Source organism: Pelodiscus sinensis, chromosome 6, assembly GCF_052426305.1.
Source record: "Pelodiscus sinensis isolate ZL-2025 chromosome 6, ASM5242630v1, whole genome shotgun sequence".
Classification (NCBI taxonomy): Eukaryota; Metazoa; Chordata; order Testudines; family Trionychidae; genus Pelodiscus; species Pelodiscus sinensis.
This window is the reverse complement of record NC_143057.1, coordinates 82563534-82587339: the sequence shown is the minus strand read 5'-3', so window position 1 is coordinate 82587339 and position 23806 is coordinate 82563534. Positions and strand designations below refer to the sequence as shown.

Sequence of the window (23806 nt, the reverse complement as noted above, 5' to 3'; positions counted from 1 at the left end):
TGCTACTTATATATATGGTAAAGTTCTATTTGCACTGGGTTAATATGCAGATGAAAAAGCTGCATTTCATAAATGAGTCTTAGAACTTTCTGGACCATATATTCGAGTATACTTCTAAATGCACTATTTACAAGGGTTTTGTCATTGGGCAATTATTTTATTTTAAAATTACAGATTCATGTGCTGCATGAGCAATTTTGTGGACTTGATGTACTGCTTTTCTTATAATTATTCTTTGTGAAATAAAGTGAGCTCTGGGGTGCAGCTAGAGATGAGGGAATTTGGGGTGCAGGAGTGTGCTCTGAGCTGAGATTGAAGTGTTCAGAGCATGGGAGGGAGATCAGGGTTGGAGCAGGGAATTACAGTACAGGGGATGTGATCGTTTTGGTTGGGGGTACAGGCTGTGGGGTTGGACTGAAGATGAATGGTTTTAGGGTACAGGAAGGTGGTCTGGGCTCAGTTCAAAGTGTTTGGTACATGGAAAGATGATCAAGATGGGGTCAGACATGCAAACTCTGGGCACCATTTACCTCAAGCAGCTCCTGGGAGTAGAGGTATGGCCTGCCTCCTACTCCTATGTGGAGGCATGGCCAGGCAACTCCACACATTGCTGTTGGCAGGTGCTGCCCCTGCAGTTCTCATTGGCTGCAGTTCCCAGCCAATGGAAGCTGTAGAGCCAGCACTCTGGACAGGGTTGGTGTGTGAAACCCCCTGACTACCCCTACGTGTAGGAGCCAGATGGATGACTTTGCTGCTGCTTTTTGGAGCTGCGTGGAGCCATGCAGGCAAGGAACCTGCTGCAAGGCTGACCAGATTTTTAATGGCCCAATCTTCACTGCTGACCAGAGCTGACCAGGTCTTTTTTCAACCTGGACCTGGTAACTGTAATTTAGATAGACCAGAATGTAATTGCTAAAGTAGGAACTTGCTTACCACAGCATGCCTAATCCTCCTACTCTTGGTCTGGTAGTATTTTATAGACTAACAAAACATGCAGATGGTATCATGAGCTTTCGTGGTCACAGCCCACTTCTTCAGATGACCAGAGTTTTGAGTTTAGGATGTGCACACCCAAAATAAATAGGAGGGCGTGAGGAAGGAAAAAGAAGGAGGGGGTGGGAGACAGGGAGCAGAGGGTATAGAAAATCAGGAAGGTAGAGGGAATCAGTAAGGCTGTGTCTACACTGGCCAGAAGTTCTTGTGCAAGTACACTGACGTTCTAATGTATGAAATTAGTGCTTCTTGTGCAAGAACTATGATGCTCCCACTCAGGAAGAAGCCCTCTTGCGCAACTGTTCTTGCACAAGAGGCCAGTGTAGAAAGGCAACATGAATTTCTTGCGCAAGAAAGCCCTATGGTTAAAATGGCCATCAGAGCTTTCTTGTGCAAGAGAGCATCTACACTGGCATGGATGCTCTTGCGCAAAAGCACATCTCTTGCACAAAGGCACATGCCAGTGTAGACACACTCTTCTGGAAGAGTTTTTGCACAAGAACTCTTCCGCAAAATCAGCCGCTTTTCCAGAAAAACTTGCCAGCTGTCTACACTGGCCGCTTGAATTTCCGCAAAAGCACTGACTTCCTACTGTAAGAAATCAGTGCTTCTTGCGGAAATACTATTCTGCTCCCATTCAAGCAAAAGTCCCTTTTGCGCAAAAGGGCCAGTGTAGACAGCTCAGATTTGTTTTCCGCAAAAAAGCCCCGATCGCCATTTTTGCATCCGTTACAATCTAGATGCTCTGTTCCAAAAATGCTTTTTATGGAAAACTTTTCCGGTAAAAGCATTTCCGGAAAATCATGCCAATCTAGACGCAGCCATTGGGTTAATGCAATTGCAGGTTAGTTGTATGAGAGGGGTCTGGTGGGGGCCAATCTAATCCCTATTGGTAGGAGGATGGTGGAAAAAGTCCTTGGGGGGGGGGGGGGTGTCACATGACACCTTTCACTTTTGGTCATGTGTCTATCTTGTCCCGAGAGTGTTGCCTCCAGAGGTGTGGCTAACGGGGTCAGGGGTGTGGTCACGGGTTCAGTCCTGCAAGCCAAGCATTGGAGGAGTCTCAGAGGAACCCTGACTCCTAGCTCAGTCAGCCTTGCCTGGCCAGTAAGACAGATTTAGCCATCATGGACTGGTAACTATGCACCGTGTGTGTGTGGGGGGGGGGGAGTTTGTTTTTAAAGCATATGCTAACTGCTTCTCTGCTGTATTCTCAACAAACACAGTGTATTGCCTTCTCCCCTGAAAAAGATCCTATGTGCTTCTTATAAGCATAACATGGTTACACTTTTATACAAATGATAGTTAACATCCCTAGTTCACTCTGCAATCCTCCTCCAGGGCCTCCCACCTCCTGGGAATAGCCCCTGGCACCCTGTTCTCCATAGGATAAAACAAAACACTGCAACATTCCAAAACAAAATTAAATAAAAATGTGTTTTAAAAAAAATCACAGGGCTCAATTCATAATACCACTAAAATGTTAAATCTAATTCATATGAACCTTCTGATAAGTACCTTATAGATTTATTAGTTATTTGTTCAGACACACATTTTAAGACCAACTCTTAAAACAAAAGAATACCTATAATATACTTAAAATGCACATACACATTTTGTCCACTTAGGCGTACAGTTTAAATTCTCAGCTGTCAGAACCTGAGTCTAGGTTCTTGAACTAACATTTATTTGGTCATATGGCATGAACATTTGTATTCCTGGTTATCTTTTACAGCTGTAGCATAATACAGCTCTCAACTATATGGGATCAACAATGCGACCAAATTAACAACATACTGGGAAGTCAATTATCCTTCTTTCATATCTTGAGTATTGAAACCCATCACCATGGTATTACAGTGGCATAATTCTTTTCATTTTAATTGCCCCCTTTTCTTTTAAAAGGACCGGGGGAAGGTAGTAGTGGCCTTGAATTACAGACACTTAGGCTGTGTCTAGACTGACAAGTTTTTCCGCAAAATCAGCTGCTTTTGCGGAAAAACTTGCCAGCTGTCTACACTGGCCACTTGAATTTCCGCAAGAACACTGACTTCCTACAGTCTGAAATCAGTGCTTCTTGTGGAAATACTATGCTGCTCCCGTTCGGGCAAAAGTCCCTTTTGCGCAAAGCTTTTGCGCAAAAGGGCCAGTGTAGACAGCTCAGATTTGTTTTGCACAAAAAAGCCCCTATCGCGAAAATGGCGATCGGGGCTTTTTTGCGGGAAAGTGCGTCTAGATTGGCACGGATGCTTTTCCGCAAAAAGTGCTTTTGCGGAAAAGCATCCGTGCCAATCATAGAATCATAGAATAATAGGACTGGAAGGGACCTCAAGAGGTCATCGAGTCCAGCCCCCCACCCTCAAGGCAGGATCAAGCTCCGTCTACACCATCCCTGACAGATGTCTATCTAACCTGTTCTTAAATATCTCCAGAGAGGGAGATTCCACCACCTCCCTTGGCAATTTATTCCAATATTTGACCACCCTGACAGTTAGGAATTTTTTCCTAATGTCCAATCTAAACCTCCCCTGCTGCACTTTAAGCCCATTACTCCTTGTCCTGTCCTCAGAAACCAAGAGGAACAAATTTTCTCCTTCCTCCTTGTGACACCCTTTTAGATATTTGAAAACCGCTATCATGTCCCCCCTTAATCTTCTTTTGTAGACGCTCTATTCCGCAAATGCTTTTAACAGAAAACTTTTCCATTAAAAGCATTTGCAGAAAATCATGCCAGTCTAGACGTAGCCTTAGGCTATGTCTAGACTAGGTAGAATTTTCGAAAGAGGATATGCACATTCCCCAAGAATTTGCATACATTCTTCCCCTCTCACTTTTGAAAGAGGCTCTTTTGAAAGTGAAAGTAGTCTGGATGCAGGGTTTGTTTGTTTTTTTTCTTTCAGAAAAACGCTTTTCCTTAAAAAAGGAGGTTTATGAATTTTTCTGGAACCCCCCCCCCGAAAAAACCGCATCCAGACCACTTTCACTTTTGAAAGTGAGATCAGAATTCCTGTGGAATTTGCATATCCTCTTCGAAAAAACCTCCCTAGTTTAGACGTGCCCTTACAGTGCTTCAGAACTGTAAAGTCACATGGAGGAAGACTCAGCAGTCTGTGGACTCTTCCCTCTGTTTTTGGAGCAGAAAGGGAGCCAGGCTGCTGTGGAGGAGTTTGATTCAGTTCAGGAGCTGTTATGTTGCAGTTACAGACTGGGACAGCGAGCCTTTGGAACTGGGATCTAGCAGGCTGCTTCTGATTTCTCTAGAGGGGATACCCTTTGGCTGTACTTGTGGCTAGAAGCTACTCTGCATCCAGCACACAGGAGACTGTGAGTAACTGGGCATCTTTGGGAAAATGCTGCCTGGGACAGACCTCAGAGATACAAACTAACTCTGGGTTCACAGAGGCAGAGAGGCCAACCCAGTGAACCAGAGCTGCTGCATAGCTTGGACCCACATACACACTACCTAAGAGAATCTCCATTACAACTGCAGTTCTTCAAGCGTGGCCACGCAAGCAAGAGTCTAGGACTTGAGTCCAGGAGCGTGCACACTCTGGGGTGGAATAAATATTGGCATTGTATATAGCAGCTAGATAAGTTCCTTTTACTTCTGTGTACTTTGTTAATTGATGTTATTCACTGTTAATTTATTAAATCCTGTTTCTGTAAGTTAAGTAAAGGTTGTTCATTCTAATGCAATCTATTAGATGTACATTATTTATGATTTGTAATTGTTGTTCTGGAGTTAGATCCAATTTGTTGTTGGAATAAGTTTATTCCTGGAGGTTCTCAAGGCACACCAGTAAGTGTGTTACAGGGCCAGCCAGGTGGAGGCACCGCCATTATATGTTCTTTATGAGCAAGGGACAGCAGTAAGAGGGTGACTAGGGTTTCCCAAACTAAACATCACCACCACTGTGGTACTCGGGATCTCCTTTTATGTTAAAACCTGTGAGTGTGACCTGCTCCTGAGTAACCCTTGGAGAAAAAAGGGGATTACACATTTTTTGCCAAGAAAACTCGTAGTATAGACATAGCCATAGCGTGTTTATATATTATTTTGGACATTTAAATAACATATTTCAGAACCAAATGTCAAGTGAGTATTGGTTATAGAAAGATATTCAGTGAAGAGATTACTACCAATAAGAAAATTACTAACAATTTCAGTGTATTTTAATTCATAAAAAAGTTAATACAACAATAAAATTAATGAAAACAATGTCATTTTCTTATATAAGTTTGCAAGTATTTACAAATGTGATGCGTGATATATTTACAAACTTAAAACACATTGCAAGGTTTAGTATAAAAGCAAACTAAATCCCAAGAGGTTTGTCTCTCACCAGGGAACAATATTTTACTTTGATTTAAAAATGTGTAAGGTTTATATACCATAATACTTTTTCTGAGGTGGGCAAAGTTAGACCGATTCTTAACTTTAAATTTACTTCGTACATTAATTTGACCAAGTGTTTACAATCACCTGCATCAGCTACTCTCTCCTGTTCTCTCAAACATGAAAGTTACATCTTCCTCAATTTAACACATGCAGTTCAACTTACTTCACCCAAGGGGGTTAAAAGACAATGATAATTCCATGGCAGTATGAGCTTGAGCCTATACATGAGCTTGAGCCTGTATATGAGTTAAGTGGCAGCATAAGCTTGAGCCTATGCATGAGTTCAATAATCTCTTCATTATCATATTAATATAGTTGAGGAATGTAAGTTTAGTTACCTAACCTGTGCAAGGCATAGGGCAGAATCAAACTATGCTATAGTTGCTAATAAAGGACCTATCCTGCAGTCCTGTGTCAGGCAAAACTCCAACTGATTTCTTTAGAACTTTTCCATAAGAGAAGACTAAAAGATATAAGAAATGAATAAATGTTCAAGACCAAACAGTAAAGAGGCTGGTACTAGATCTCTCTCATTCCTGTCAGGTAGATTCCACTCAGTGTTTTTTGAGATCTGTGGGTTCACGCCATAATAAACAATCACTCTCAGAATGAGGAAAAAAGTAGGCAAAGAGCCAAGTTTCAGGGGCTCTGATTCTGAGGAACATGTAAGGACAAGAACACACACTTTTGTTAGAGCACTACTGCACAGGTTCTTGACTTGATCTAGAAGAACCAGACCTGGCACAGAGGATACACACATTTAAAGAGAGACAGAAGCAAGGGAAAAAGGTGAGCAATTATATCATATCCATGACTGCATAAAAAGGGACATGTATAAAGCATTCAATCAATGTAAATGCCAGAAAATATCTTAACTTATATTGTTACATTGCATTTAAAATATAATTGTGTACAAAACACTACCAGAAATGCACAAAATTTACACAGACTATATATAGGCATTGATTGGAGGAAGCAATAGCTTTGAAGATAAATATTTAAAAATAATAATTTCCATTCAAAAATACAAAGTATCACTTAAAGTTAGAGTGATATTATGTCTGTACGTTCCAATTCATAACTTTATCGTAGTCGTGAATTCTTTGTTTTATGTGAGAAAGTTTGTTCTTTAGGTATTCACAACGTTCTTTTTTCTCCAGAAACGTAGGATCCTGCCAGAAACATACAAACAAATCAACAACTCATAATAACATAATGCATCTTTCAATTTCCTCCAAGATCAATCAATAATGCAGTTGGCTGAGGACAGTATATCTGCATGGATTCATGATCTCCAAGCACATGCTATTTTTCCTTGAACATAATTTCTTCTACCTGCTCTCTTTTGTTTTCTGGGTGGGTGGAAAGGGGCTGTGATTTTGATACATTTTAGTCATTTAGTAAAGTAATGCAATTCAATTTGTTTTTAAAGTATGTATGTTGTGCTGCCCTGTTTCAGTTATATATTTGTGTTCTGATTGTTTTAAATATTTTATTATTTTTTGTACATTTTTGGTTAAAGATAATCAGATAAAAAAAGACTGATATGTACCCTCGATTTACACTGAATAAAAAAAACCAAGTACACATCAAGATATTACATTGTTACATATCTAGGATCATAATGGAATGTAAGAACCAGTTGAGCTTCTCAACTGTGGCAACATCAGGACCTAATCAGTGCTGAACCAGAGAATTTGCAAAACCATGACAGGTTAATATTGTAGCAAGCAGGTCTTTTTATTTTTATTTCATTAAGGTGAATAAATGGAACACGGCTTGCAACTCTCCTTAATAATCATACATGACTGTATTCATACACTCTACACAAGTCTACATTTACCTCAGGCTTACCAGTTATAATAAATTGTTACTGTTGATACAATTTCACTTCATTGGCACAAGGAAATAAAAAGATAAAGCATAAAAAACATTCTTATGTTTAAGTAGCATTACCAACACTTCCACTGCTTGCTGGTCTCTTCGAAAATGTAAATTAGAGCTAAATAACAGCACAGAACCAGAATTGGCTGCTGTAAACAAGCTTGAGGGACTGTGAGAAACTTGGCCCTACCCATGAAAAGTGGACATCTGGCCACCTAAAATCATGCTGGACCATGGATGTTGCCGAACCAGAGAATGTTGCACTAGAGAGGCTCAACCTGTAATTACACACACAAAACTAACCTACATTAACAGAAATGAAGTAAAACTTCTTCTGGGTTCCAGTGACAGTTCTTCTGAAACCAACATGTATTACATCCCTAAAAATATTTTGATTAAAAAGAAAATGAGACTTCCTTTAAAGATTGAGCAAATGCACAATGTTTTATCATTGACAATGAAGGTTGGCTTTGTTGCATCTTGAAAACCAATGCAGATGGAAAACTGATTGATTCTAAAAAAACTGAACACTGTTAGCAAGCCTTCTCAGGACAAGTTATTAATAGATTGGACCTACTATCAAACAGAAAAAATACTTGAACTTAAGAGCATAAGCTGTTTCTTTTGAAATGTAGTTTATATATTTAGTGCTATCACAAGATGCAACCAGCAGAAATTGTACAGAGTTGGGCACTAAATTTTACCTACTTCCTCAAGTGCCCAGCATTTTTAGTAACTCATATACAGAATATTTTTAAAGCTTTTCAATGCACACAAAAGGTGGGCATACTCTTAATCAATGGATTATGCCTACTATTAAAGATACTGGATTACTACTGCAAATTAGTATTATGAGGCAAAGCTGAAAATACTCACATTCTTCTTCTTTCTGTACTCTTGAAGAACCTTTGAAATTCTTTCATGTTCCTATTAAAAGAAAAGGGTGAAACATTCTAAAAATTTCATGTTTGTTGTTAGTGTTCTCCCATAAGTTCTACCCACACTTCTGTCAAAAGCACCGAGATACATTTTAGTTTTTCTTTGAAAATATTAATTTGAATTTGTCAATGCTAACAACCGAAGTTAGTCAAAACTTTCAGTTAAAATGGAAATTAACTGAAAAGAATTAAAATAAAGAGATGAAAAAATGGGAGGAAACTAGTTACGACGAAGTCTTAAGAACTAGTAAAACATGAAAATAATAAAAACTTCAGAGGGGTTGCAGAGTTAGTCTTTAAAGTGCTACCATTCTATTTGTTGTTTTTTAAGTTTATTAAGATAATAGATTTTTTGGGCGATCAAAATCCATCTCATTTTTTCATCTTTAGCATTAGAAGGTCTCTCCTTCTTATAGGCAGTCTACCAATTTAAGATTTTTGGACTCAGTTTTTGAAAACACAGAAATCAGTTTGTTTTTTCATTCTTTTTAAAAGAACACACATGCCTAGTTAGCTACTTACCAGTGTGTTTCCGGGGTGAAGAGAAAGCTTGCTCATCAATGCATCCAGTTCATCAAATTTTTTTAAGACCACCTGAACTTCAGCAGAGAGCTCTTTATATTCAGCAAACTGATCATTAAATACAGCTTTATAGCGATCTCGCTCATCATCAGTCCGAATTGCTGGATATTTTCTGTAAGAAACAACTATAATAAGTGCTATAAATCAAGACTTCTCAAAAAAGCTGTAAAAGTGGCTTTTTGAGCACATTCAGCCATTCAAACTTCAGTAGGTTATACATAAGACTTTGAAATCTGAATTAAGTATTACTCAGTTAACATTATTTGAAACATATCTTTATGGAACAACTGAGCTCTATTATTTGCAAAGACTATTTACTTTTTGAATTTTACTTGTGCCTAAATTTCCTTTGCTAAAGTTTGATTTCTGATTGTCAGACTGTTGAAGAAGAGTAAGTATTGGAGGTTCTAAAAAAGTTGAAATATGTATTTATTCTTTTAATTATTTTTGTATCACTAACCCTCATTCCCATAATTAATCTATTACAAAAACTAGATTTTTAATTATGCATTTATATTAAATATTTACATGCTAAGTCTACAAACCATGATTTTCATCATTCTTATTTACAATTCATTTAATTACGAAATTGGGAGACCAGTAGAATCTGAAAAAGTTGTTAGATACTAAAATAGGAGAATAGAAAAAATTCCTTTCTTTGGTGAAATGAGCTTAATGGAAAGTTACAAAAGCACTTACGCTAAGTAGTCTGGCATCACTATAGGCTTAGGAATGTGGCCTGAAGGTATGTGGCCATTTAGTAGTTCAGGTTTCATGTCCACTGATTTCAGTTGCCTGTAATTGACTGCCTCTCTTGGTCTGTCCTCACTTTCATTCTAATTTTAAAAGTAAAACGATAAAGACAAAACAATATAATTGTTAGCGTGGAATTAAAGTTGCAGGTATTAAACAGTTTCCTGTGCCTTCCTGAATGCAACTGTAATATTAGAGTAAAAAATAAAGCATGAACTAGGAAATAAGTAAATGTAAAGTGGATAAACTAACATGTACTATCAGACCAACCCACCTTGCTTCTTTTATATACAATGACCAATGTGACTACACTATCATTGCATACAGAAATATAAAGTGAGATTTCTCATACAGAATAACCATTTTTAACAGCTCCTGAACATATTATTCTTTCTGGGGTTTGGAAATTTAGTCTTGTGTGACTTGAATGAAGTATAGTAGTCGTGGGCAACATGTGGCCCGCACTGGGACATTGGAGCCCCGCACTTAACTACACTCCTCTGCCTCCCTCCAACCACTTTCAGAGAGCCATGAATCTGCTGCTTTATGCTCTGTCCCCACTCCTCCTCCTCCCTCCCAGAGCTTGAACACTGCAAGTCAAGGGTGCCAGTACATGAGCACACAAGAGGGGCATGGGGGAGGAGGAACAGAGAGGGGGTGCCTGGGCTGTGGGGGTAATCCCAGTGGGACGAGGGTTGTCCACCAATGATCATCTGGGTCCATTGAGAGGAAGAAGGGCCACTTATGTGGCCCATTCACTTGCTTAACTACAGAAAAGTTTAAAGAAGATCTCTAAGGAATTACAGATGGAATCTCTCTAGTCCGGAGCTCCTGGGACCTGACTGGTGCTGAACCAGAGAACGTGCCAAACCATGGGAAGTGAATACTATCTTGTGGGGGTAGGGATAGCTCAGTGGTTTGAGCACTGGCCTGCTAAACCCAGGGTTGTGAGCTCAATCCTGGAGAGGGCCACCTAGGGATCTGGGGCAAATCTGTCAGGGATGGTACTTGGTCCTGATGTGAGGGCAGGGGACTGGCCTTGATGACCTCTGAAGGTCCCTTCCAGCACTATGAGATAGTTATATCTCCATATATTACCAACACTTCCACTGCTTATTGGGCTCTTAGACTACATTTAGGATTAAATTAGAGTGAAATAACAGCACAGAACACTGACTATCAGGACTGGTGGCTGTAAACAAATGTTATGGGACTGAAGGAAACTTGGCCAAACCCATGATAAGTGGACATCTGGCTACCTAAAATCATGCCGGACTACAGATGTTGTTGGACTAGAGAGTTTCAACCTGTACTAGACTAATTGTGATTGCACAACAAGGAAACTAGGAAAAAGGTAGGTTGGTGGGTCCAGTTCAATCTCTGTCAATCAACAACAATTTTTCCCTTTCCCTGAGGGTCCTCCTGGATTGTAAGAATATGAATCCTGATTTGGTCTTGTGGTGGGCATAGAGAAATTGGTAATTTCTGCTATTCAGGAGAAAGGCACTGTGAAGTTCCCAGTTTTTATGAGGGCAAAATTAAGGTTATGTGGAAAGTATTGCTTTAAGTACTCTTGGGAATATCAGTACCATTGGAGACCCTGAACAAGAAGTGTTATTGGCACCAATGTCTAAGCCAGAGATTCACTGGCCATTCAGCTTTTTCAGAATGATTCAGGAGTCCTTGATTATATCACTAAGCACATACAGTTACCCAGAATCACTGGTGTCTCTGCTTTGGGCACACAACAGGGGAAAATCCAGAAATCTGAAGTACAGGTTGTATCTCCCTAAACCAAGACTCTCTGATCTGCAACATCTGTGATTGGTACGACCCCAGATGTTCCTGGACCAGATAACTCCATGGCCAGGAGCCCAGTAGCAGGAGGGCTGGAGCTCTGGTGGGGATTGGGCTGGCAGCAATGGGGCTGGGGCCAGAGTCTTGGCCAGGGCCGGACTCCAACAGCTTTGTTTGGGACTGGTCAAGTCCCAAGAAGCCAGACAAGGGCTGTAAAATCCTGTTTAATTGGTTAACTGGTTAAATGCAGTGTTAAATGCTATGTTTAGCCGGTTAACCAATTAAAGGGGGCTGGAGCAGTACCTTCCTGAGGGGGGTACTCTAGCTCAAGGGGAGTGCAGGCGGGCAGGCTTTGCTGGTCCCACATGGGTCTCGCAGAGGCAGCAACCCCACAGAGGGCCAGCTCAGATTCTGACCCTGTGTGGGGCTGCCGCAGCCCTCCACCTGTGGTGGGCCGCCTGAGGGGGACTGCTCCATAGTACCAGGTAACTGGTTATCTGTTCACATCCCTATGCCAGACGGGTGAGGTCCAACCTGTAGAAGGCTTCAATTCCAACATACAGGAGAGTAGCATAGTTTCTCTCATCGTCTCCTTAAATTCCCAGATTGCAAAACTTGGCAACGCTTTGCTGATGACTACACAAGGCACTCTGTGGTTCAGCTGCTCTGTTCTTACCAAACTGGATAGCAGTTTGTGCAGTGAAGGCACTTGAATCCCCGTGCATAGTGGCCTTGGTTAACTTAGGCTTCACCTTGAAGGATTTACCCTTCAAAGTGCTCTACGTTTCCCTTTTCCCTCTAGGGTGCCTCAATAAGGGTTTGGAGGCACTGCCCACCCTTTTTTGCTCCTCAGATGACATGTGCAAATATATCCTACACATTGTGGTTGATTCCAATGGCACAAATATGGTCATTAATCCTAGGTATCGGGTATCATCCTGCAAGGTGAAGGCACTGGACTGTCTTCTTCATTGTCCTACTTACTAAAAAACCAAAAGGGAGGTGAAGGGGTCAAGTCCTGACCTGTCAACGGAAGCAGCAGAACAACAAGAGAGATGTGTACCAAGAAATACTGAGCCCAAGCATATTCAAAAAATGTAAAATCCTGTTTAATTGGTTAACCAGTTAAACATTATGTTTAACTGATTAAAGGGGGCATGACCAGAGCAGCCCCTGTCCACAATGGGGCTCCAGAGGGACTGGTGCAGCCCCCTGCCCGCCACCAGTTAACCGATAACTGGAACTGGTAAGCATCACCCATTAAGGGCAATGCCTACCTGTTAACCTTTCACATTCTCAGTTCAAAAGAGTAATAGACCAAGCATCGATACACCAAATGGTCATAAGTCTGCTGAAAACTCAAGAAGCAGACAAGCTGACACACACTCACAAAAGGGTACCACAAATGCAACAAAGCACTTCAGCCAAAGAAGTCGAAGTTAGAGCTCTGAACCAGATCCAGCTGGAAAACAAAGCTGAAACCAAGAAAGACCACCTGAAGAGCATGAATAATAGGCTCTGGAGGAGAGCTGGAACAATAGGTGCTGACAGTTCCTGTGAATTCCTTTGTTTACCATGATCAAGGATGTTAAGTATGACATTCAGAAGACAGTACTGATATAGTCCAAAGGGGGTATGAGTTGAGTTCTTCCTGATCACTACTTCCTTCAAAAACCAAAAAAGTTGAGAAATACAAAAGTTCAAACAATCTCGTATTAAGTAGCTAACAATGTGAGAATCTAACAGTATTAAAGAGTTAACCTTTTCTGACCAGCACTTTGGAAAACTTTACCTCTTTTCATCCTATGATAATATCAGTCAGAAAATTAGGAGAGAACAAATTTGGTTCTTACCATCCTTTTTGGTGCAAAAGATTGTGTTTTCATCTAAAAAAAAAAAAAAAAGTTATTCTTTAACATAAATGTTTCAAGTATTAATATATTCTGCAAACCTTTAAAATCCTAAACGCTATAGAAGTCGTAATACACAGTTTTGAGGGTAATTAATGTTTAAATATGAAATACATATATTATTTTAAGGAAAGCTATATATATGGCAATATAGTGTCAGTTTTCTAGAGAGAAGACAGTAATTCAAAAGAAACTGTAACCATTTAGACCAGTTTATTTGGAGTATCTTAATTACAGTCCAAAATTGTCACTCTGCAGCCCAAGTTGACTGCTAAGTCTGTAAGAAAGAAAATAGAAACAGGTGCAACCATGGTTGTAATTTTTGTTTTTTTGTTCATAATATCACTAGGTTGATCCATCAATGGAATTCCCAGTTTGTTACTGTCAGTGGGTTCTAAGCCATTTTTGGCTTTTATTTAACCACCACCCAACTTTTATTTAACCCCACCCAACTTTAAGAATTACACCCGTGCTACAGCACACATTTTCAGTTATGCTTTTAGATAATTCAATTTCTTCACTACCACTTTTGTTACTCTCTTATATGTTGTCCAATATTAACCCACGAGCTCTTTAGGGGCAGAAATCATTCTTTTATTATGTGTTGTGGGAATTAACTTAGCCATCAACAATTTCCCCATTACATTCTGTTCATCCAAACCAACCCCTATAATCTATTTGGGAATATTTTTCAAGTAAACAGTAACGGAATATTGAAGGACAGGTGGGAATAATTTGATTATATTAATAAAATTCATTTTTTCAGATGTTTATATAACATTAATCTTTAACTAGAATATTTTGAGGCAATCACATAGCTCTCTCTCTCTCTCTCTATATATATATATATAAAATAAATAAATAAAATTTCCTTCAGGGTGGCAGAATGACATCATCATGTCATCCGCATCAACAGGCTCAGAGAAGTGAAAGCATCCAGAGTATTTAGATATTTTCCATGCAACTACATGGATTCTCAGCCTGATTAAGCCAATGGAAAGACTACTACTGACTTCAATGGACACTTCATCTGTACTTAGCTAGTGCCTTTCTGTGATCACCCCTGTATTCGCATCCTACACACTACTATAATAATTGTGTAAAATATGGGTATTGTTTAAAAGTTTAACAGAATTATCAATATTTGTATGTAAAGTATGTATGAAATGCATATGAAGAATTTTGAACATAAACTGAAATGACAACTATCAGCTCTTTGGGGCACGCACCAAAAATTTGAGGCCCACCCACCTCCTCAGCAGAGCTGAGCAGTGGCCTCTAAGCTGCTCCGGGGCAGGGTCACGTGCCAGGCAGCTGTTCCACCCCAGGAGGAGCAGAGCAGTCACCACTTGGCCATGGCTCTAGCATCAGCCCTTCCCCAGGGCTAGAGCTGCCGGCCACATGGTGGCTGGCAGCTGCTCCGGCAGCCCCAGCATTGTGTCGAGGACGCTATTTTGGTGTCTGGGGCCAGAACCAGGGCTGTGTCACGGGCAGCTGGGTCCAAAGGAGTTGACTGGCGGACAGCAGAGGGCTGTTCCTGCTGTGGTAAGTATGTTATACTTTGGATTTGTAGGTGTATGTGTCACTCCAAATACTTTAGTTTTATCTCAGGGTGGGGGAACTGTCATTAGAACTTGATATGTAATCTGGAGATTTCACTATGTATCTATAAAATGGAATATTTGGGTATAGACACAAGGGAGAGGGGAGTATATGAATGGTGATGGTGAGAGATGGTCTTCTAGAAAGGAATTATTTTTGTGCCCAGATGGGCCAACTAATGTGTTCATCCCAGGACTAATTCAGGCCCTCTGGAACTATGCAGGTGTAACTACTCTGAAATCTGTCCTGTATATGAAATCAACGTTTTCTGGATGCAAGCAAGGGCAGAATTTGACTCACTGGTTCTAATAATTCTGCTGAAGTGGTAATCTTCCATGATTTCTTCTCTCCTAAATGGTTACATGCAGCCAGTTGACCTAGCAATGTTTGAAAGTATAATCTACAGTCATGAAAACATTTTTAATGGCTATTTCCGTAGTCATGTCGCTAATAAGTATCAGTGACATTAGTTGTTGGTGTGCAACTTCCTACAGATTATTTTCCTTTAAGATTTTTGTTTTCAAATTCTTTCTTCCTGTTCGGTGTTGAGTCAGAATGCTATTATAGTGTATCACATGCTTGCCATTTTACGTAGTCGTTACTTATATTATTTATTTTGAACATTTTCTTTATTCCAGGCTCTGGTTTGATTGGTCTTTTACTTCAAAACTCCGTAAAATTGAATTAGAAATAAGAAGAAAGTCCATTAACAATAGAAAAGGATTATTATGATAAAATGAGTTTAGTCAGACACTGACATGGCATCACTTTTATCATTCATTGATTTGACCCTTCTCTGTGAAACTCATCTGGTTTGCTCCAGAGTCCACACATGGACAGAACATTCCATGGATGGAAACTTTTAAAAGCACAGACATGTGGGGGCATAAATCATATAGACTTGCCATGGAATTAATTTTTCTAAATCTCAAGTGCTTTTCAAAATATTCCTATTAATGTACAAGTTCTCCTGCTACCAGGGGTGGGGGGCAAAGAGACAAATGTCCTAGTGCCCAGCAATTCAGAAGGGCCAGGGTTCCCAGCCACTGCAACTACTACTGTGGCAGTAGTGGTGGCTGGAACACCAGGCTCTGTAAATCACTGCTAGAGTGCCACGGTGTGACATCTGGGCAGTGCTGAAGGCTGATTGCCTCGTCCCTTCTGCCCACAGCCCTACCCCTCCACCTTGCCTATGGGCCTCCCAAGTCTGTTCCCATGAGTTCAGTTAACCCATTAACACACTTTTCACTTGGAGATAAGGTGGATCAATTAACGTATTGGCACTCAGGTAACTTTTAACGATGCCACGTTCTTTCTGTCTAGCATCTCTCTCAATGCAACTCTCTGGGGAATCTTAAAAAACAACAGATAGTCTAGTAGCACTTGAAAGATTAAGAAAACCGATAGATGGTATCAGCCCAATTCTAGAAGCCAAATACACAGAAAAAGATTGGCACTTAACTTCATTCACAAGTTTAACTCTTATATTAATGGTTTGAATCATGATATGCAAGGGCTCGCACATTATCAACCAACCAACCAACGAAGGTGCTAATGGTTCTTGATGTCTGTGTAGAATCTGGTGTTGGTCATCTTCCTTTCCAAGTGCAAACTAATGGTACTTATCAGCCTCTTGTAACTATTTAGTCTTTGAGATGCTACTAGACTACTGGTTGTTTAAGTTTTTCCTGTTACAGACTAACTCGGCTACCCCTCTGAAGCTCTCTGGAGAATGTTATTCAGTAACAGAGTCAAAACATTTTTCAATCTTAGATTCTGGAGACTGATTTTGCTGACTCTTTATAGTCCAATTATAAATAAATAAATAAATAACCCAAGCTCCGCTAAATTGTGAACATGAGCAAAACACAAAACCACAAGAAAGTTTACAGTGCTCTTTAATAAAAGGGGAGGCAGAAAAAGAAATGCCAAAATTAGCTCATTTTGACAAATGACGAATGCTAGCATATTTTGGAGGGTGGGCTATTTTTATTTATCCCCTGTTTTAGTTTTCTTTCTTCCATAATATTTTTAAAGATATTTGCTAATAACTTGGGTGCTATTGTGGCACACATCCAAACAATCGCACATAAACTCAATATTGGTGCGCAAGACAAAACTCACTCTGCTCATGGATGGAAAATCTTAAGAGGGAACACTGTCCCTGACCCCATTAAATTATCCCCTCTCCCCATTTTAAAATCTATAAGCAGGGATCACACTCAGAGGCCTGCTGTTTAAAAGGAGTCACCAATACAAAAATTTAGAAAACCACTGCTGTAGGGCAACTTTGTTTCTCAAAAATAAAGGACAAGGTGACACCTGCAACCAAGTTGATTGTCATCATCTATGACAGTGTTTCCCAATTTTATTTGGCTGAGGAACCCTTTTCAGCTTTTCAAAATTTCAAGGAACCCCTAGGATTGTCAAGCCAAAAAAAAAAAGGGGTGGGGTGGGGTGGGGGAGGAGAGAGGGACCCACCAATTCATGAAATTCACATTCCTTCCCCAAGACACCCTCCCCCCCATCTCCTTTCTGTGAGGCCTCATCCGCTCTGTTCCCCTCCTCTCCATCACTTGCTATCCCCAGCCCTTATACTTGTCTCAACCTAGCGAGAGTGAGGTGTGGGGTGGGAATGAGGGATTTGGGTGTGGGAAGGGGTGAGAAGTACAAGCTCTGGGAGGGAATTTGGATGCAGGAGAAAGGGCTGTTGACTCAGGGAGGGGGCTCTAGGCTGGGGAGTGTTGGGTTCAGGTGGAAGGTTGGGGTGCTGAGCAAGCCAGGGCTTGTGGATGTGAGGGTGCAGGAGTTTGGGCTGGATATGTGACGGACTCAGGGCAAGAAGTTTGTGAGTATGATGCGCTCAGGACACAGATTTGGGATGTGTGGATGGTGGAGGAATGTTGTGGCAGAAGACTGAGGATGTGGGGATGCAGGAATGTGGGGATGTAAGAGGCTCAGGACGGGGGTTCCAGTATATGATAGGCTCAGATTTGGGGTCAGGTGGTACAGGAGTGTTATGATGTTACAGTGAAATGGGGGTTTGGTCCCAATTGGGGGCTTGTTGGCCTGGCTTCATTTTTAAATACAATATTATGTCAAACTCAAAAGGTTTTAGCATTGTCTTTATATGTGAGAGCTCCCCAGACCTCCCCACTCTGCAACCCAGCTGAGCTCAATTTCCCTGCACCTTCCCCCAAACCATGTAGACATGCTGAGCCAGTGCTGATTCCCCGCCCTTGCCTGCCTTCCTCCCTCCCTCTGGCTGTGTCTACACTGGCACGATCTTGCGCCAAAGCGGCCGCTCTTGTGCAAAAATTTGCTGCCTGTCTACACTGGCCGTGTGTTCTTGTGCAAGTACACTAACGTTCTCATGTATGAAATCAGGACTTCTTGCGCAAGAACTACGATGCTCCCACTCAGGAAAAAGCCCTTTTGAGCAACTATTCTTGCGGAAGAGGCCAGTGTAGATAGGCAACATGAATTTCTTGAGCAAGAAAGCCCTATGGCTAAAATGGCCATCGGCACTTTCTTGGACAAGAGAGTGTCCACACGGCCATAGATGCTCTTGTGCAAAAGCACAGTTTGCACATGGAAGAGTGGATGTGTTCTTGCACAAGAACACTTGAGCAAGATGTTCTTGCACAAGAAACAACCAGTGTAGACATAGCCTAAGAGTTTCCTTACATGAGCAAAATGAATTTTGTGTTGTGCACCAGTATTGAGTGGATTGTTTGGATGTGCCACCCAAGTTATTAATAAATATTTTTAAACCTCTACCTTTTCCCTCTGCTGCCATGTCAGCTCCCCTGGTGCCTGCTGCCCCTGACTCCTCACCCTCCTCTGCTGTCCTGACTCCTGCTCTTCTCACTGTCCTCAGCCCTCCTGCAACCTGCCCCCCTCCACCAGCCCTTCTCTCCTCCCTGTGCCCACTTCTCCAGTAGCCCCACTCTGATCATGTGAGCTACCCCTTCTCATCCCCTCTTCTAACACCTCCCTCTACAAACCTGCCCTGCTTCTCTCCTCTGATGGTGGTCCCTCCAGAATCCCCTGGCACCTGCACCTTCTCTTACCCCTGTACCCTCCTGGTGCCTCCCCCTTCCCTCATTTCCCCCGCCCCCTTTGCTCCATTTTTCCCTGATGCCCACCCCTCACCACCCTCTGCCCCTATTCCCCTCATGCCCCTGTGCCCTCACACATTACTTGCTCCATCCCAGCCTTGCTCATGCCCACCCCTTCTTTCAAGCCTTCTCCCAGCACTTCCCCTCATCCCTCTAGCCCCCAATGCCCTTACCCTCTCCCCTCCCAGCATCACCCTGTCCCCCTCCCAGTAATACCTCTCCTCCTGCCCTTTTCCTCATTGTCTGCACTTGGCCCCCTGCCATTTGTCTCTCCTCCACCCCTGTCCCTTTTGCCCACCGGGCGCCAGAGGGCGGGGACACTTGCACGCCCGGGGGCAGGGCCCCCCCCAAGCGCCGCACGCCCGGGGCCGTCACCCCCCCCAAGCGCCGTGCACCGCGTGCTCTGCGGGCGGCCAATCTACGGCGCTCCCGGGGTGCCTTCCCCTTTCCCTCTGCACAATCCCTTTCCCTCTCCCGTACCTTCTGCCTTACACTTTGTGGGGCCGGAGTCTGTGCTCTGTCCCTGGACTCCGAACCCGCAACTCAGCCATGCGCTCATCACAGCGCCCAGCACGTTTAAAATCCTGGGCTGTGATGTTATGTCACATCCGGGCATCTCTCCACCTACTGGTTTGAGCACACTGCGCAGGGCAGTAGCAGCCAGCTAGGGGCAACTCAGGGAAGGTCGCGCACGGCAGGGACGGGCTCTCTCTCTCTTTTTCAGAGGGGGCGGGGGAGCGCCGGCTCCTCACGGAACCCCTCGTTGTGCTCCGCGGAACCCCAGGGTTCCGCGGAGCACCAATTGGGAAACATTGATCTATGAAGTGCCTATTATCTGGCAAAGAAAAGGGTCAGGCAAGGACTTGCATTCTGGCAGACAGCAGAGAACTTCTTACACTTCATGACTCCTTTTTCACTGCTTAACTGAGCTTGATCTAAGGGTAATCCTCATGAAAATAAGTATCGGGGGTAGCTGTGTTAGTCTCCTGTGTTAATCTGTTCGTCTATAAAGTGCCACAGGACTCCTCATGAAAATACATTTCAAAGGATTACTGAACTATAAAAGTGAAAGACAGAAACATTGCACTCCCCTTCTCTGCCTCACCTAAGAGGTGAAAGAAACCAGCCTTTTGAAGAGGACCTTTTGGTCAGCCATGTTGCTGGAAACATGTAGTAAGGATTTCCACTTGGAACCATGTCTAGTTTGCTAAGTTTTAGCTACTAGAAAGCATTTTATCTTGATTTCTCCTGTAATTGTTTCTGACTTACTTGTGCCCATTTAAAATCTCTTTGTAACAAAATAAATTTTGTTTTAACTTACTTTAAATCAGTAGCAAACTAGAATGTTGATCATTGACTGGGGCAATGGACATTTTATATCCGAAAATTCAGGACCGGAAATGTGATGGGTCACCTTTACACTCGTAACCAAGGCTTGTGTAAACCAGTGTGTGATTGGATATTGCTGCTTTGTTAGAGCTGATGGACCAGAGTGGCAGCCACAATGACACCCCCAAGGTACAACATGCATGCTGTTGGAGAGCTTCCTTGCCTCGGACTATAGCAGCAAAGCTTTGTGAGGTACCCAAGATTACAGAACAGGCAGGCAGTGTTCATTTGTGTTAGGGCTGAGCCCTTGCACCTCTATGCCTGACAATTCATACCCACTCTGGGCTTGCTGCACTTTTATGAAAGCAAAAAGTGTTTGAGCCCTAGAACCTCTTTCATTATTAACTAAGCACTGAGGACAGGCAGTGGCATAACCCTTCTCTGTCTGGAATGCTCCCCGCAATGTGACACTTTCCTCTTTGAACTCAGAATATTACAGAAGTGGGTAAATATTTCTGTTGGATAGTTGGGAAAGTTAGTACCAAGGTGAGTTACCCCAAGGCACAATGATAACCAGAACTCAAAGCTGACTACTTCATCTCATCTTGTAAAGTACACACTAATGCACACAGGAAAGCTGATGCAGTTTGATTGGATAGTTTTTGGACTTACCTCTTGTTCCATTAGTTCTCTATGCCTCCTTGCGCCTTCATGTCTCCATAGCTTCAGGCAAACTATTGCACTAATAAGATAGATAATCACTGTGACAAACAGAAAGATCATTGCTGCAGTCTGTCCTCCTTCTATGCGACAAAATGATGCATTAATTGGTGTTTGAAATAACTGGTAATAGCAGAGTCCACCTCGGTTAGCATCATTCACATAGACGATTGCAGCAGCCATATACAGAATGAATAATGCAATGTTAACTCCAAATTCAGTTAAAGGCCACCAATTTGAGTCCAGAAGAATAGTTCGATAATACATTGACATGCCAAGTACTAGAAGAGCTATAGTCACTACCCAAGCCAAGCCAGCTACTACAAGTATAAAAGGGGTTTTGGGGCCACTATAATAATAGCCACCATACATACTGTTTGCTGTAAAACCATATGGCTGAGAGTATCCAAACATGTTGTACCATTCATTATCCTTGTGTATATAGGCTGTGACACAAGCAAAGACTGCTGCACCTAAAAGCAGCTCTACAACACACAGAATTCTGAGTAAACCTGCCCACGATTTCATGTAGGAGTATCTCAGATTATAGTCTTCCACCTTCTCACTGTAATTTAGAGCCATTTGAGTATGTCGGTCTAAGGAGGAATAAGGATCTTGGGGAAGCATGGGTTCAGCTTGTTTGCGTGAATTGTAGCTTCCACCTGATCCTCCATATGGGTCTTTATAAGAACTAGCAGCTGACTTGAGGTCTGGCAGTAGTGGAGATCCTGGTGGAGAACACTCAATTCCATCAGACGTGTAATTTGTATCTGATGCTGGCTTATCCAATTTTGGAGATCTTTTTTCGCCTTTGAAAAAGTTCTTCCAGGAGTCTGGAATGAATCGCCTCACCGGTTTGAGATTAGACAGCTCCTCGCTATCACTTGGGTAAAATTCTGGGCCAAAAGGTGGTTGCAGTGGAAGAGGTGGCGGTGGCCGCGTGGGATCCACATCCAGTAGCAGTTCAGCATTTTGTGAATTTTGAGGCAGACTTGCTGTATCTTCCAAGAGAGAGGAATCTACATGTACTTCATCATATTGGGTAGATCCAGGCTGCTTTGATCTGTGGGCTGATAATACACTCCTGGAAGACATTTGTGATTTGTTCTCCTGTTCTAGGAACAAAAATAATTATATGAATATTTATAAATTATCGGCTTCCCGCATTATTTCCATTTCCTACCAACATCAGAAAACAAATTGTTAAATACCAACAACGTGCTCACTAACGATCAAGCCAAGTATGAAAACCATTCCTGGATGAAATTAAAAACGCACAAAAACTGCTCCCTTCTCCAAAGGGAAAGGAGACACTATAAAAATAAGCCCAGTCCAGCTGTAATCCCTCACGCTCCATACATGCGACGAACAATGACCGCAGCCATTTCCCGAGGCAAAACACGCTCAAAGAGCCAAGTGGGCGGGATGTTTTTAATTGCCAGTAACTAACGAGCCCGTCCCGACCCAGCGACGGGCAGAGCCGCTTCCCCAAGAGCCACGGGAAAGGGAACAACAAGCTCTTGGGCCCCGATCCTGCAATGGATTTGCGGGGCCGCCCCCCGCGTCTCCGCCCACCCCCGAATGGCCAGTATCCGTCCCCTCCCCCCGCCGGCCACGGGCCGCTCCGCTCACCACTGGCCTCCGCTTCCCGCCAACACCGCCTCAGCTCCCCGCACGGCACCGGCAGACAACGCCCGCCCGGGACTCTCACCCCGCCCTAGTCAGGCCGCCGCACGTCCCCTCCGGCTCGGGCCCCAGCCCCGCCCCGGGAACTCACCTGCCGGCCCCGCCTCCAGTCCCGGCCTCGGAGCACCTGCGCCCCGTGCGGCCTGGCCCGTCCCTGCGCCACTTGCCCTGTGGGCGGGTACGGGCCGAGCCCGCACTGTCCCAGCCGCCCGACTTCCCCTGAACGGCCGCTTGCTGCTCCCGGCGGCCAGACCCTACGGCCCGCCCGCCCCGATCCAGCTTAGGACAGCGCTTGCCAGGGACCCGGCGCTGCAACTTGCCTCGGCTGCCTTCACGATAGGAGCGAAGCCTCAATGTACTGAGAACCGCTACTGCCTCGAACTGCAGCAGTAGCCTTCAGGCTACCACACAGCAAAAATTGAGCACTAGATGCTTCTGTTTCCTACCCCGGCTGCCCATACAACCCTACCGGCTAACACTAGAGTATTAATGATGTAATAAACTATTACGGTCATGTGTTAGTTAGGGTACTACCGCAGAGATGCAATCACGGCGTGATTCCCATTTTTACAAATACAGTGCATGACTGTTTCAGCCAAAGCAACGAATCCAGTTACAACTTAACGACTTACACTTTTATTATGGCATAAGATTCCGAGAGCTGCAAGTCACAAAATCTTATGCCATAATAAAAGTGGTAATCTTTATAGTGGCACCAGCCTTAGGGTTTTTGATTAGTTGTATTAAAGAACCAATCAATCAGCTTCAGCTTCTGAAGAGCTAGATGTTTCTATTATGAAGAGACATTTAGAAAACTGACTTGTCAATGTATTCAGTCTTGTTTTCCTAATCTTAAAATAAAAATAACCACTATTTTCCACTATGTAAAAAAAGCCAAAATATTTATAAAAGATTATAGTGTGTCATTTCTATTGGGTGATTTAAAAAAAAAATCAAAGTTTTCAATGATTTGACAAGGAAAGACAACTCTACCCCTTTTAACAGCCCAGATGCTGGATGTACTCTATGTTTCTTGGTATAACAGAGTTTATCCTGCTATGAGTGAGTGCAATCCTGTAGTCCTGATTCAGG

At 42.7% G+C, this 23806-nt stretch overlaps 1 protein-coding gene across 4 annotated transcripts; it reads right to left on the bottom strand.

The window, feature by feature from the left end:
• Positions 1-5148: 5148 nt before the first annotated feature.
• On the bottom strand, positions 5149-23183 carry MARVELD2 (MARVEL domain containing 2). Of its 4 annotated transcripts, none has more exons than XM_014574177.4 (7): positions 22806-23183; positions 20981-22143; positions 13200-13232; positions 9496-9632; positions 8737-8908; positions 8153-8203; positions 5149-6564 (listed from the first exon to the last, which is right to left on the bottom strand). In XM_014574177.4, exons 2-7 carry the CDS (start codon positions 22121-22123, stop codon positions 6448-6450), a joined length of 1653 nt encoding a protein of 550 aa, XP_014429663.1. In that variant the 5' UTR covers positions 22124-22143; positions 22806-23183; the 3' UTR covers positions 5149-6447. The 4 variants fall into 4 exon arrangements, with proteins under 4 accessions (XP_014429663.1, XP_006124373.1, XP_006124372.1 ...); XM_006124311.4 differs by lacking the exon at positions 22806-23183 and adding an exon at positions 22740-22805; XM_006124310.5 differs by lacking the exon at positions 22806-23183 and adding an exon at positions 22661-22798.
• Positions 23184-23806: the final 623 nt, after the last annotated feature.